This window comes from Pelodiscus sinensis, chromosome 27, assembly GCF_049634645.1.
Source record: "Pelodiscus sinensis isolate JC-2024 chromosome 27, ASM4963464v1, whole genome shotgun sequence".
Classification (NCBI taxonomy): Eukaryota; Metazoa; Chordata; order Testudines; family Trionychidae; genus Pelodiscus; species Pelodiscus sinensis.
In genome coordinates, this window is record NC_134737.1 from 12787523 (window position 1) to 12802146 (window position 14624).

Genomic DNA, 14624 nt, shown 5'->3' on the forward strand with positions numbered 1-14624 from the left:
CACAGCAGTGTTCGCCATCTGCTTGTGGTTGGTATGTGCTGAGATGGGAGCACTGGTATGCACTCAGTAGCCAGGTAAGAACCCATGTACAGAGCAGCACCTTGATCCTCAGCAACCGGTGGTACAGCAGCCAGAAAACTTAAGATCATGGCTTTGATGTGGTTTATAGTTACCTGGTAGGCTTCAGCAACAGGCATTAGGGCTCTCCTAGAAAAATTGTGGTTTACTTTTACCTTTTTTGGTGAAAAACTCCTTGGAATATTTTCCTGCCACAATGAGCTTGCGAGGTATTTTCCCCAGAAGTTCTATGATCAATGCAATGTGATCTGCATGTTCCAAAACATTTCAGAAAGAAGAGAGACATACATAGCAGATATCAATACAAGGCACTCCACACAGAGCAACAGCTCTGGACACCGACAGAGAGAGCAGCATGCACACCTCCATTTGGAAAACTTTTCATTCTTGTTTTCTTCACTAACTGGGAAGAAATGGATCAAGTCCAGACTTCAAATCCCCTACTAGGAGAATCCTTGGATTGTAGTTCCTAGTACTCTAGGAACTCTGGGACCTAGGGAAGCCTATACTCCATTGGTAGGTGGGCTGACGTGGAACAAAAAACTGGTGTGGATGCTCCGTCTCCTGATTGTCTGCATCCCTGGTGCCTGGAGGAGGAAAGGGTGGGGGAAAAAATACTACCTCTGTGATCGAAGAACTCCTGTGAATATTTCCCACAGAGGGCAAAGTGCCTTGGAATTCTGCCTAGCAGCTCTACAATATGCGCAATGTGGTCTAAAACAGAAGGGGAAGAAGAATAAAACAAAAGGGACAGAAAGATGGGAGAATGGAAAAGTGGCTGTAAAAGGCTTATTTCAACAACAAACTTGTGGGACAGAGTAGCTGTTTAAAGGTGATCTGCTGAAGGGGGAAGCAATTTCAGGTTTATTATGTATACAGGGCAAATGCTTTACACTTGAGAAATATTAGGAATATCCTGTTTGGTCTGTCTTAGTTATGCTGGAGTCCAAAGAATTATATTCCAGGGGTGGGTGGAAAATAGACTGCTTTTCTTCAAAGTTTTAAATTTGAACTAAAACCAATTTTTAAACAGGAACTGAAATACTTTCAGTTCACACTGCTCAGATTTCAGTCCTGTAATTCTTCCTTAGCTTTAGGATTTTCCATACCATTCTTGAACTCTTGCACTTACAAATTCAGCTGAAGGGGGAACTAGATGTCACTGTAAAAGACATGTAATTACTGAAATGCCCCAAGTAGATATACAAGATGCACAAATTCTCAAGGTTGCCAATACACCAGGATTACAAATCTATATATAAGACTGGAGATCTCTGAAACATGCTACAATCAAAGGCTACCCCAGGAGAGGACTCCAAAGCTCTCTTACTGAGATGTCACTTTGACCTGTGTTGCATGGATTGTACATCTACACCTATCTTGTAGCTTTCTGTTCCATTTGATGTGTGTTTCAAATTAGACAATAAGTAATCTAACTTCCTATAGGACACGGCAGTGCTGGTGGGGATTCATTAGCTGTGGTTGCACACGCTATCTAAATGCAGAGATTCTAATTTCTGAAGATCACCAGCTTAAGATAGATACAACTGCATACACTGTGGTGTCTGTATTCTTCAATTTGAATCAAGCAAACTCTCCTGCCTGGAAAATTGTTTTTAGTGCTTTGAAATGTCTGGAAGAGGTTCCCTGTCATTGAAGCAGATATGGCATTTTTCCAAAGCCTACTAAGGCTGTTCAGAGACTCCTAACCCAGAGGAATTTACTAGGGCTGTCAATTGATACACGTTAACGCCTGCGATTAACGCAGTCAAGAATTAACGTGTTTAAAAAATTAACACATTAATCACAGGCATTAATGCTGCACTGCCCCTCTGAAGTGTTGCTGTGGCACTTCAAAGGGGCAGCACAATGCAGAGCCTGGGATCAGCTGGGGACTCCCCATCTGACTCTGGGCTCCACTGCCACTTTGAAACACACAAAGGTGATGTTTCAAAGGGCCAGCGCCTCACAGCTAAGTCAGGAAACCCGAGATCAGCTGGGGAGTCCTATGGAACCCGGAGTCAGCTAGGGACTCCCCAGCTGACCCCAGGTTCTGGGGAAATGCCACACGGAGCCCAGGATCAGCTGGGGAGTTCCCAGCTGACCCCTAGCTCTACTGCCCCTTTGAAACACGTGGAGGTGGCATTTTAAAGGGGCAGCCTGGAGCCTGGGGTCAGCTGGGGAGTCCCCAGTTGATCCCAGGCTCTGTGCAGAATTTCCCCAGAGCCCAGGGTCAGTTGGGCAGTCCCCAGCTGACCTTGGGCTCCACGGCAGCTGCCCCTTTGAAAAGCCAGAGGCAGCATTTTAAAGGGGCAGCCGTGGAGTCTGGGATCAGCTAGGCACTCCAGCTGATCCTGGGCTCTGTGTTGTGCTGCCCCTTTGATGCATCACCACGGCGCTTCAAAAGGGCAGTGCTGCATGGAGCCAAGGGTCAGCTGGGGTCTCTAGCTAACCCCAGGCTCCATGCAGCACTGCCCCGTTAAAATGCTGTGGCGGTGTTTCAAAGGGGAGGCACACGTGATTAATTGCGCAATTAATCCCACAATTACATTTTTTAAATCGCTTGAAAGCCCTAGAATTTTCATATATTTCACACATCAGCTGTGTAATGTGACTGTGCTTTTTAATATATGAAATGCTGTGTAAAGCCTCCACCCGAGCTTTTAAATTGGAGTTACTTGATTTACACACAAATTTTCTGGAAATACAACTAACTGTAAGGTCCTACCAACACATGACTTAGAGAATGACAAAACCTGCTGCTAACTGCATTGCTGAGAACACTGTTTGAGGCAGGGCAGTTCCTTTCTAAGTCACTTTTTAATTTCTGAAGCTTCAGGGGGTAGCCGAGTTAGTCTGATACAGAAAAAAAACAACAAATGGTCTGGTGGAACTTTACAGACTAACAAAACATGGAGATGGGATCATGAGCTTTCGTGGGCACAGCCCACTTCTTCAGATGACTGGAGTTTTTAATTTCTGTAACTTACTCTAAGCCACATTCCATTCTGTGATAAGAGTGTGTGTGAATGGAGACTGGAGCGTGTTTGGGGTGAGGAAAACAGCAAGGTTAAGAATGTGGAGCCAGATGATGACTAATTAAAGCAATCATGGAGACACCGCTGTGCTAAGCAAATGAAGGACCCTGATCAAGAGAGATGTGGCACACTCCTTGGTGACAAACGTGGAGGAAGGACCCTGAGTGAGACACAGGAGCCACTCAATTCCAATAAAAAGGAGAGAACATGTGGCAGAAGCCTTCTTTTTATGATTAGCTTGCTGGGATCCATGACTGCAGGCAGACGCTCCGGACATACTATGCCTTGATTTTCTCTCTCTCTGCAACCTCTTTGCCCGTGTAAGTGTGCCTGAGGGCATGAGAGACAGTGTGAGTGTGTGTGTTCGTTCTCCTTGAGTTTAACTCTATAGTGAATTGTTAATTCCTCATTTAATAAATACAGATGAGTGGGGAGGTCTCCAGTGAAATTTGGAGTAACACAAACTGCACCAATTATGAGTATCAAGGGAATTAACTGGTGCAATTAGACACCTCTGGAACAATTCAGAGACATTAGGATTTTCAAGAAAACCATGGATTTTCAAGAAATTACTACTCATATAGAATAGTCTAATATGTAAGAAAGTGACAGAAATAGGAACTACACCAGTGGTGTAGAATTCTTGACAAGTCCCTTGTGAGAAAAAAAAGTGACCAAGTTACATAAATTGAATTATTTCTTTAGCATGTGCAGTACAGACCAAATGGCTACAGAGATACAAAAAGATCCTAGTGAGTTGGAAGCAACTCCCCCTTCAGCTACATTATCTACTAACGTACATCTTCAAATTAAAACCTGCCTTTTGAGAACAAAAGCCTGAGGAATACCACTTCTCTACTACTGATTTGATTTTCTAGACATGTACAATAACTGTAGGCGGGCCAAGTGGTTGAGGCCTAGAAACATTCTCTATGATTAAGCTACTGGAAAATGGAATAAATGTTAGCTAATTTCACTGCTCACGTAAGGTCTGTTTAAAGTGTGAGCCAACGGCTCCGTCAATGAAAAGAGCCATGATTAATGCTATAGGTGTGTTGCTAAGCAACATACTAGGTAAAACTGCATTTACAAAACATTTGTATTTCTTCTGAATAATGCCTTTATATTGTCTGCTCAGAATTCAGATCTTTGAAATGGGCACTGTTATAAGCTTGCTACTCCAACAAATCAATCATCTGTATTCTAAAATGGGCAGGAGGTAGTTAAGACAACACTAGGAAAGGCTACACTCCGATTAGCTATTAGCGAAAGTGTTCGTTACACTGCATATTTATAGGGAAATTTTTCACTTGTTGCTATAGAATGTTTCTAGCGTATTGAGACTGTCACTATCTTTTTGAGACAACTTGGTTCTGTGGTGAGAACACCTGCCTGGAGCTCAGACAACAAATATTCTATTCCTTGCTCTGCTGTATGATATTGGGAAACTCATGCAACTTTCTCAATTTTCCATCAATAATTGAGGATAAAGTTGTTTACACACGGAGATCCACAGACCAAAGCTCTACTTAAGAGGTGTATATATTATAAATAGTATGGTGTCATTGTGTTTGTGGAGGTACTACTAGGTCTTTCGCCCTATGCCTAATGCAGACTCAGAGGGATGGCATTTTCAGTATTACATACCCTGGCTTAATTACGCACATTTGGAATATGGAATCTTAAATTTGAGATTATGTATATATTCTACAAGACTTAAGATTCAAATCAGGAACAGAGGGAAATGATTAAAGAGATATCGATTTGTATTCATTTTGAGCATGAAGAAGAATCACATTAACACTAATATGGAAAAGATAGCAGTAAGAGACAAGGGAATGTTTGTTAGGTATTAAGCAACAAAAACTGAGCCTTTACTGCTTAGTAACGGAAAATGCAGCCTCAGGAGCACATAAGTCCCCCTCCAATACTACTAACCTGGGCTTCTTTACTCAAGCACGCAGATACGTATCCAAACAAGGAACCTCTACTTCAGTGACTCATAACAGAAAGCTCCCCTGGCCCCCCATTCAGCTAACCCCTTTGCTAATATCCCATTTTAGAAGAGTAAACACAGACACACACTCACCTTCATCCCGCGAGTAGTCTTCTCCAGAGTGGGGCTCAAACAAGTAGTCTCCTGTGGCTAGTTCAAAGGCCTATACAAGAAAAATTAATGTGCTCAATTGTTTTTAAGTTGTCACTATTAGAAATATTAGCATCGAAGAGCAGATGTAGCAGTTTGGATATGAGGAGGAAAATTACTTGTAAACAAACCTCAAAAGACATACAGATCTATTCTAATAAGTTGTGATGAAGGCCCATGGCCATTACGGCAGATCTATTAATGTATTTCAAAAGATCATCTCACTGAGAAAATTTGGATCATGGAAAAATGAGTGTAACTGAGATGAAGTTCAACTATTAAAACATTGTACAAAAGCAAGGATTCACCAGCTTGACCCCCAAACTAGACTTTGTTTTGGTTAGCGATCAACACCATGCAGCACACCTTGGCTTAAAAGCAGTATCCATGAAGCTTCCTCCAAAAAGGCCATTTTTCACAAGTTCAACCACCTTCCAAGCATATTTTCTCCAATTCTTCACTTCTAGATTTGGAGACACAGAATTACGTAGCCCTGTATCTTCTAAATCTTCCCTATACAGCCCACAACGTGAGCCACTGAAATAGTGTTTCTTGGGTGTCCTGATGACAAATTCTGTTTATTTTATGCTGCTTCCATACTTAGATTTTTGATATGTTGAAGACTTTTGCTGATTTAGAACAAAGCTGCATTTTCTACAGAGCTTGTTTACAGTATTTAGGAAACAGAACCGAGGGTCATCTATACTCTGATTGTGAAACATCCACCTCTTGCCCACAGACTGTTCTCTGCCACTTTAGCTTTTATTTACAAGTAATGTTACACTATAGTTCTGATGGCTGCAAAGATGTCTCAAAACAAAGTGTAAACTAACCATCTTCCTCCTGAGTCTGCAGAAAATCTGCAATAGACTTACTGAATTAAAAACTTGGGTATTAAATCTGGAATATTACAACAATTTTTTAAATCATCACCATCAATTGCTTTAAAAAGGGCATTCGCATATAGTGAGCTCATCCTACTATCTCAAATCGCCAACACTCCGAGGTCCCACTTGGCAAGCTACCACAGCCTCCGGCTACTTTTCGATTGTGTGTGTCATGTATCAAGCCTCAGTACAAGAATTTACAGTATATTGAAAGGCTAAAGTCCTGAGGCAGTATAAAATAGGAATTCAAAACAAATAGACACACTACTGAAACAGCTCAGGTTGTGGGCTGCAGAGGGAAAATTTAGAAGGGTACTTCTGAAAATTCTGAAGTTCCTGCCAAATTTAAGTCTAATGTGCTGCAAAGGACATGGTGACTTGGCTATAGCCCCTTAAACAATGTTGGATATACAACAAGGGAGTTCTCTATAGATCAGTGTTCTCATGAGGAATGAAATCAGATGCCAACTCAAATCATGTAGTGCCTGGTCACTGTAAGATAGGCAAATAAAAAAGCAGACCCTGAGGAAGAGGGGAAAAATGAATATTCTTTAAAATGCCATTATAGCTAGAAACTATCTAACTAAAGTTCCTAAGTCACATCTGTGTTGTTTTATTGATCACAAGCGCTGCACAGGGAACAATGACATTGCATTCTATTTTGTTTCATTTATCAGTAGCACAGCTTGACTTCTCCATGGCAGGAATGAAGCCATGCAATCATATTTGCTAAGCTTGCCAATACAAAATGAGCTCTGAATAAAATTAAATACTGAAGGGAGCCAAAAAGAAACCAAGATCAAGGAGATATAATGTAATTTGTAATCAATGGCTAGATCTCAAACGCACTTGTTTAGACAGAAAAAAAAAAACTATATTCAACATTTGCCAGTCATCCTAAGAACAGCCCTTTTTCACTTCAACCTTATTCACAGAATGTGGGATGATTCCTAACAAGGCTTGGGATGTGTGAGTGCCTCATCTATACAAAATATTGATTGCTAAAGCCAGAGGCATTAGAGAAACCCGGAGGCCAAGAAAGGCAGATGTAAAAGCAGCAGAAGAGAGAAAATGTTAGGTTGTCTTCTCGAATTGTATTTCTACGTCATGCAATACAATCACAAATCAGAGACAGGATACGCATCATAACTTTAGTCTATCCAGCAATAGGATGATGAATTCCAAAGAGCAGTAACTACGCTGTGCAGAACAGAAACAATCACATATCTGCACCACTCCTAGGTGTTTTAAGAGTGTTTGCCTGAGGAATGAGCTCATGGGATTTACCAAACCTAGAAACTGCCTGGTTGCTTTCCTTTAAACCCTGGCTCTTTTGTTGGAGCCGGAAATGATTCTGTGGTCCACAGAGTACACTCTGTGCTGAAATTTCCCAGAATTCTCTGCAGCCACTGACTACTGAAGATACACACTGCATGACCAAACTCACCATACAGGCTGTGCTCCAAATATCAGCAGGAGTGTTATACCCGGACCCTATCAGCACCTCCAGGGACCGGTATTGCCTTGTCTGAATGTCCTCAGTGAAGTGCTTGTGCTAAAGAAAGAAAAGGGATGCTGTTGAGTTCTCAAAAGGAAGAGAATTAGTACCAGAGATATGCTATTTTCCGAGAGATCTTGAAGATGAAACATGACACATTTTAATTAAACAGTTTCTTAACTTTCAAATGATTAAAATGCCCTTACTAGAGGCACTTTTCATAGACAAAATAGCCTAACAATTCAGATGACAGCAAAGAGTAGAAACAACAGGTGAGAATACCAGTTTCAAAGCTGAACAACAATTTGACGAATGTTATCAAGTGACTGTGACAGGTAACCTATTTTACATCTGCCAGATGCCAAAGGCTTAGGTCAAACATGAAGACGTGCAGTCTACACATTAGGAACCATGCTTATTAGATGTATTTCATAGCTATTAGTTTGTGTGCTAATGCTCGTGAATTCCGAGAACGCGGATCACTAAATCATACCACCACAAAATTAAGTGAACAACAAAGCTTTTGCATACACATTTTAAATAAAGGTTAACCTATACTAAAATACCCAGAAAGATACATTTCTATTTTAATCACTACCAAGAAGCAAAAAACAAGTCTGGCGGCACCTTAGTCCAACCTTCTCCTTTACTAGAAGGGATGTGGCAAAACCACCTAAGGCAGAGAAAGAAAGCCCTTATAGCAGAGGTTCTCAAACTTTGAAACCGCAACCCCCATCTAAGTTGCTTGTGACCCCACCTCCCCGGGGGGGGGAGGGGGGTAGGGAGAAGAGGGTGTGTCGGGACCCACAGTTTGAGAAACACGGCCTTATAGGACATTGTCTCATCAATAGTTGCAATTCAAACAGAGAATCCTGAATTTAAGATTTTTCAAGGGACTAAGACCGTTCCAAACCATTTTGCTATTTGAAATAATGTAAATAGATGTTCTTTGCTGCACAATAAAGCCTTTAAAAGCCAAAATTATTTCCAGTTTATCTTGCATGCTCAGGAGTCACAAATGAAATGGTCCGTCAGAGTGCATGATCTGATAGGCTGCAATAAGGCACATCAGTAAAACATCAGGAGGACTCTCTGAAAACTTAAATATTAAGGATTAAGAAGCTTCAGGTGGTAGCCGAGTTAGTCTGTAAAGGAAAAAACAACAAATGGTCTGGTCGCACTTTATAGACTAACAAAACATGTAGATTGGATCATGAGCTTTCGTGGGCACAGCCCAATTCTTCAGAGATCAACTCTGTTCATCTGAAGAAGTGGGCTGTGCCCACGAAAGCTCATGATGCCATCTCCATGTTTTGTTAGTCTATAAAGTGCGACCAGACCATTTGTTGTTTTATTAAGGATTAAGTTATCCCTCAGGACACTGAAGGTGAACCACAAATGTTTTACACCTTTTATTTTTAAGTAAATACAGTCCCCATCCAAGCCCAGTCAATTGGGAACAATTAGCAACTTTGGTAACACAACACTGAAAGGTTTTACACTTACCACCCAGCAGGCATTTCCTAGATCAGCTATCTTCACTTTGAGCTTATCTGCATTCTTGGGCTCAAGGGGATTAAGGAGAAAATTCCCAGCAGTGGATTTCCCTAAATGCAATATGCACAACAGCTGATTAAATCTGCAGGGACAGGACCACCATCTGCCACCCAAACCCCACAGGAAAGATATAGGTCAATTACCACAACTCCCCTCCTCCCGCAAACTAGCTACTAACCACCAACCTCCAGTCCATATCTTTTTAATACCACAAGCAAGGGGGATTTTGATTGTAAAATTGACCCAACTAGCACTTTCTGCTCAGTACACATGTATGCAAGAGCTCCTCCCCCCTGTGCTGCACAATGAAGACACTGAAATACTAGCAGAACAGAGCATGTGCAAGGGAAGGAAGATGGCTGTGTTTGAGCTCTGCTAGCTTGGCCTTTTAAAAATTAATTTGTTTACATGCAAACCGGCTCTTTGACAGGGCCGACACCAGCAGAATTTTAAAACACTTTCTGCAGCACTGTTAAGGCCTACAAGAGCCTGAACCCTAAGGAAGCCTTCTTTAAAGTTACAAGGGTTAAATTCCAAAGATGACAGCACCACTACCCATAGCAACAATGCAGATGGCTGCAAGGTCTAAAGTGTACAGTTAGAACAGGGATGGATATGCTGGAAACAAAGAGTGGGGGAAGTCATTAAACTGCATCTAGTAAGGATTCCTAAGTGCAGTGGGAAAGCAGTTCTGACAAATGAGGTGTGTCTAGTACTCTAGCAGAGTCATCAACAGACTCAATACAAGCGGAGTTTGGATACTTTGTTAAATTTCTTTTTAGCTCTTACATTCCCTTAAGTTTCCTTGATAGCATTTTAAGGAGTTAATCCTACAATACAATTTAGTTGACAAAGTGCAGGGATTGTTCTCAGTTTGTTATTTTGAAACTCGATTTGTCTGACTCAAATGAACAGTAGTTTAATCGAGTTTAAATGATACCAAGTACACCTTTGGGTATGTCTCAAAAGAGTTTTGTTTCTCCATCATACAGATTTTGACATCAAATGAGTTTTGTAGTTTGTTATCTCTTGTTACAACCAACCCTATAAACCAACTTGAAGTCTTTTCTCTTTACGAGTTCAGCAAAAAAAAAAAAAAACTTCCTTTGCCCATTTACACTTCTTGTTGAAATGCATTTTTCATTCTGTAATGGAATATCGCTTAAGGAAATCAGGATAGAAAAGTAAAGCCCGGCTACTTTTAATACTTTGTGAGAAAAGTTACTTTTGGGTCCTGCCACCGTAAAAATTGGGATGTCAGTACAAGCCTTCCTATATTCCCCTATATTCTGCCAGTCCTCTTCTCCCTCACTCTAGTCCAGGCATCTCTCGCACGCCAAGGTTAAAAAGCAGTTGTGTCTTTGCGTTCACGAACTCCACTGTGCTACCCTATACTTCCACCCAGTTCTTGATTTTAAAAAGCAAGGATGTCTGAACTAGAGTCAGAAAACTGAGGAAATGTTCCCATTTGAGGCATAATCCTGATCATAAACAAACATACTTGGAAAAGAATGTTACTGGTGCTTTTTAAAGATGGGAAGGGCAGAATGAATTATATGAGTGTGCATTATAGCATTTTACACACACTGGAATCCATCATAAAGGCACAACTGCTTATCAATCCAAGGCTGTAACCCCACAGACAGATCCTCAGAGTGGATATGGCTTCAGGTAGAGTCAAGTCAGCCCACATAAAGCCTCCACAGGACAGATCCCCTAATAGGGAGGGTTTCTCTGGTACCTTTATTCTCAGATGTGCCATTATTTTCATTCTCATCCTCTGAGGGTATTTCTGCCCGTATACTCTCTTGCAACTGGCTTATCTCCTGCTCATTGAACGACTGCTCTTCACTTGAAGTGGGCTGATATACCATGGAATCGAGAACCTCAGAAATTAAGGGCACACGTGAGTCCGACATTTCTTCTTGTGACCGGTTCTCTGCATCTCCATTATGCTGGATGTAATTACAAGTGTGGAAACCATCCTTTGCTAGGGCGTGCTCATCACAGTTATTGGCATTATGAAGGTCCTCCTCAAGCGTCTCAGACCCTTGGTTGGAGTCTGAGAAGGCAGTCATTTGTACCATCCCATTGCAGTTGATTTCTGGCATGCACTTTTCCATGCTGCCTTCCATTAGGATAATTTGCTCTTGCACATGGGCATCTTCATCTAAAAGAAAAAAAAGCATCAGAAAACTCAAAAGGGACAGGGAAACTTAAACATGGAGTAATACCTACAGCAAGACGCTGAAAGAGCCCCAAAAGCTACAGATTGGACCTCCCTAGCCCAGCACTGAACAGTCCCAGATGAAGGAATTTGCCAGACTAGGAAAGGAGCCCTGCTACCAGCCCTCTCACCCTGCCACCCCTTCCTGTCACTGGCTCCTTCAGCCCCGCTGCCAGCTGGGCGGCAGGGCTGCTCCAGCCGCACTGCCAGCACAGCAGCCTTGGCCCTGCTGCCACAGCACCAGCCCTGGCTGAGCTGCCCTGTTCCCAGCTGGGGCCGTGACAGCACCAGTTCCACTGCTGGCTGGCATGCACCCCTGATCAGGCTGCCTCAGGCCCAGCTGAGTTGTCATGGTCCCGGCTCTGCTACCGCAACTCCCGACTGGCTTCCCCTGATGGGCTGCCACGACCCTGCCTTACTGCCAGCCAGGCTGCTGCAGCTCTGCCCCTTGCTGCCAGGCCAGCACACAGCCCCAATCGGCCTCTGTGGCACCAGTCCCGCTGCTGGGCCAGCACACACAGACTGCTCTGCCTCTGGCTGGGTTGCGGGCTGCCTCTGCCCCACTACCACCACCGGGATGCTGAGGCCCTGGCCCTGCTACTACAAGCCTCACCAGGACTGCATCTGAAAACTTAGGTCACCCTTGCTATACTGCTCAAGCCTGTGAAAAATGTCATGCATTGTGTGGTGTAGTTAGGTTGACCTAAACCCACTATAGGGCACAGGTAAGACAGTGGAAGAATTCCTCTGTTGATCTTACTACAGTCTCTTGAGGGGGTGGATTTACTACGGGACAGAAAAATGCCTTTTGTCATGGTAGGTGTCACTCTACAGGGGCACAACTATCCACAGCATAGCTACAGCATGAGTGGAATATGGTAGCAATTAAATTAAAGTTCAGCAGCCAGCACTCAAGGCTCTTGGACAGCATTCGAGGCCTGTTCACCACATGCTGCAGAGAGGTACAATACAGCTCTACCAGTGTGGCTGACGGAATGTTACTGTGCTTGTTTAAACACCCTTGTGTGCAACCCACGTGACATTCTAGATGCATACCCAGCTTTTCTGGTACCCCTTCATCAGGTGGGCTCTCTTTTAAGAGCATCTCGAGAGAGTTCTGAGTTTCTTCCTGCTCTTCAGGCTGTTTGTGTACAGGGCTTGCCTCCTTCTCCATCTCCTCGATCTCCTGCATTCGCTTCTCCAGAAGCTCCGCCTGTCGTTTCTGCTTTTTCTTTAATTTTTTTTTCTTATTCTTTGACATTTTGTCAGCCTGCATGGAAATGGCAGACACTCTCACAGCTGACTTGGTATTTATTCCAATAAAACCCCTACTTAATCAGGTTTTAGTTTTTAGTGAATTTTTCAGACAACCCGGAAGACTGAAAAGTCCTCTCCCATACACAGAACAAATGCAGCAGTTAGGAAGGCCTACACCTACTGCCAAGCCAACGGGCTTCAGCCCTGATAGGAGGGAACAGAGTTCACACTTCAAGCACCATAACCTATGTCACTGGGAATGCCATGACAAGCGTCAATTCTGGTGGTATTTTTGAGATATACACTCTGATAATGCAGCCTCTCTTTCACAGGCCAGACCCCCATTAGATAGGAACAGCTTTGTTGCAGTACATGAAACAGATTCAAATCTGCAAAAGAACTGACATTACCAAAGATCACTTTGGCTTTTCAAAGCTCCTCTCCGCCCCCCGCATTTTGGGCCACTGCAATGGCACACAGCTGAGCTCTGGAAAATGCTAGTGATCTTGGGAAGCTGATCTTGCACAACTACTGTTACTGGACATCATTCGGTGACTAGCTGTACCTATAACAGGACTAGCTGTACCTATAGCTGTACTTATAACATGCTCACCTAAGTGTTGGCCAAAAAGCCACGCACTGAACACTTCAAGCTCCTTTTGCTAGGTTTTCAAAGTAGGCTTCCACTTACCGCATTATAGAACAAAACCACAGAACAATTCTAAACAAGCTGTACACCTGAATGTATGTAGACAGCACACATTTACACTTACAGGCAGACAAAAAAGTTACTACACTTACTGGTTTGGGCTGTGGTGCAGTACTCACTGGAAGAGAGAGAAATAAGTTAGTATACTTGTATTATAGATTGCAATCACATTACAGGAAAAAAATATAACAAGCAAAAAGTAGATTTAACTACTGTAAATCAGGAACATTTTTCAGAGCCCCACTGTGTTTCCCTGTACTCTTGAAATGTAAGCTGCACTGAAAGAAAAAAAAGGGATTGCTTCCTTATCCCAAAGAACTCAAGTGCATCCTCCAATTATGAAAGCTTCAAACCTCAAAAGAGGGACAGAAGCCATCTGCCAGAAAGAAATGATCTGCAGCATATTCTATTAGACGAGTCAAGCTCTAATTAGCCAGACTCACTTCACTGGTGACCAGGAAACAGGGACTTAAATTGTGTAACAGCATGGTAGGATACTTGCTTCATGTGTTGTACATTTTGCTTAAGCCAAGCTGTCAACTGGGATCCTGGCACCAGAACACACAAACTCTGAGGGAGCCTATTAGCTTAGCTGGCCCAAGCTGTGCAGAACTGGCCTCAGCCAAAACCTGCACTTTACATATTGTATAGACTGGCAGTGACCAACAGGTCCTGGGGACTGTGCACTGGCACATATGGAGATGTTAAGGAAGAGTGTTGAGAGTATAGGTGTAGACTTCAAATAATGAAGCCTGGCCTTTGCCATAGAAATCAGATATTGCGTTCACACAACAGGGAAACAGCTTGTGTTGGTTTAATCCCCTTTCAGGCTGGCCCTGCAAGAAGCCAAATGTGTAGTACTGATGTCATTTCATCAAAAGTTTGCCAAAATACGTCCACAGAATTGCACAAGGAAAGGAATTTTCCGCTTTCTGGAGGTTACAAGGAGGTAAGTTTTTATAGAACACATTCACACGCACTCAAAACAGTGCTTAAGAAAATACCAATTTGACATTTATATAGTGCTTTCTGTAGGAGTCTTTCAGAATGCTTTACAAATGATTATTTTACCACCTAGTCTATGTCAGAGTAATACTAAAAGCAAATGTCAATGACCATGTACGCTGTTTTTAGACTGACTAGTTTCTTGTGGGGACACATAACTAGTACTGCAGTTTATGACTGGCTTTATAGAAATGGTTTGAAATGTTATTCCTTTACTTGGCA

The 14624-nt window shown here is 42.6% G+C and overlaps 1 protein-coding gene across 4 annotated transcripts in view; it reads right to left on the bottom strand.

The window, feature by feature from the left end:
* The window catches only part of SRPK1 (SRSF protein kinase 1), a 45944-nt gene that overhangs the window by 3328 nt on the left and 27992 nt on the right, over positions 1-14624 (bottom strand). Inside the window, exons 9-16 of one of the 4 annotated variants that reach the window (XM_075910476.1) lie at positions 13490-13515; positions 12488-12701; positions 10946-11374; positions 9154-9254; positions 7597-7704; positions 5206-5275; positions 700-792; positions 234-326 (exon numbers count right to left, since the gene is read on the bottom strand). In XM_075910476.1, the coding sequence (XP_075766591.1) occupies positions 234-326; positions 700-792; positions 5206-5275; positions 7597-7704; positions 9154-9254; positions 10946-11374; positions 12488-12701; positions 13490-13515 (1134 nt within the window). Of the gene's footprint in view, positions 1-233; positions 327-699; positions 793-2527; positions 3447-5205; positions 5276-7596; positions 7705-9153; positions 9255-10945; positions 11375-12487; positions 12702-13489; positions 13516-14624 lie in introns of those variants that run through there. The other 3 variants (XM_075910478.1, XM_075910477.1, XM_075910479.1) reach the window with 3 other exon arrangements.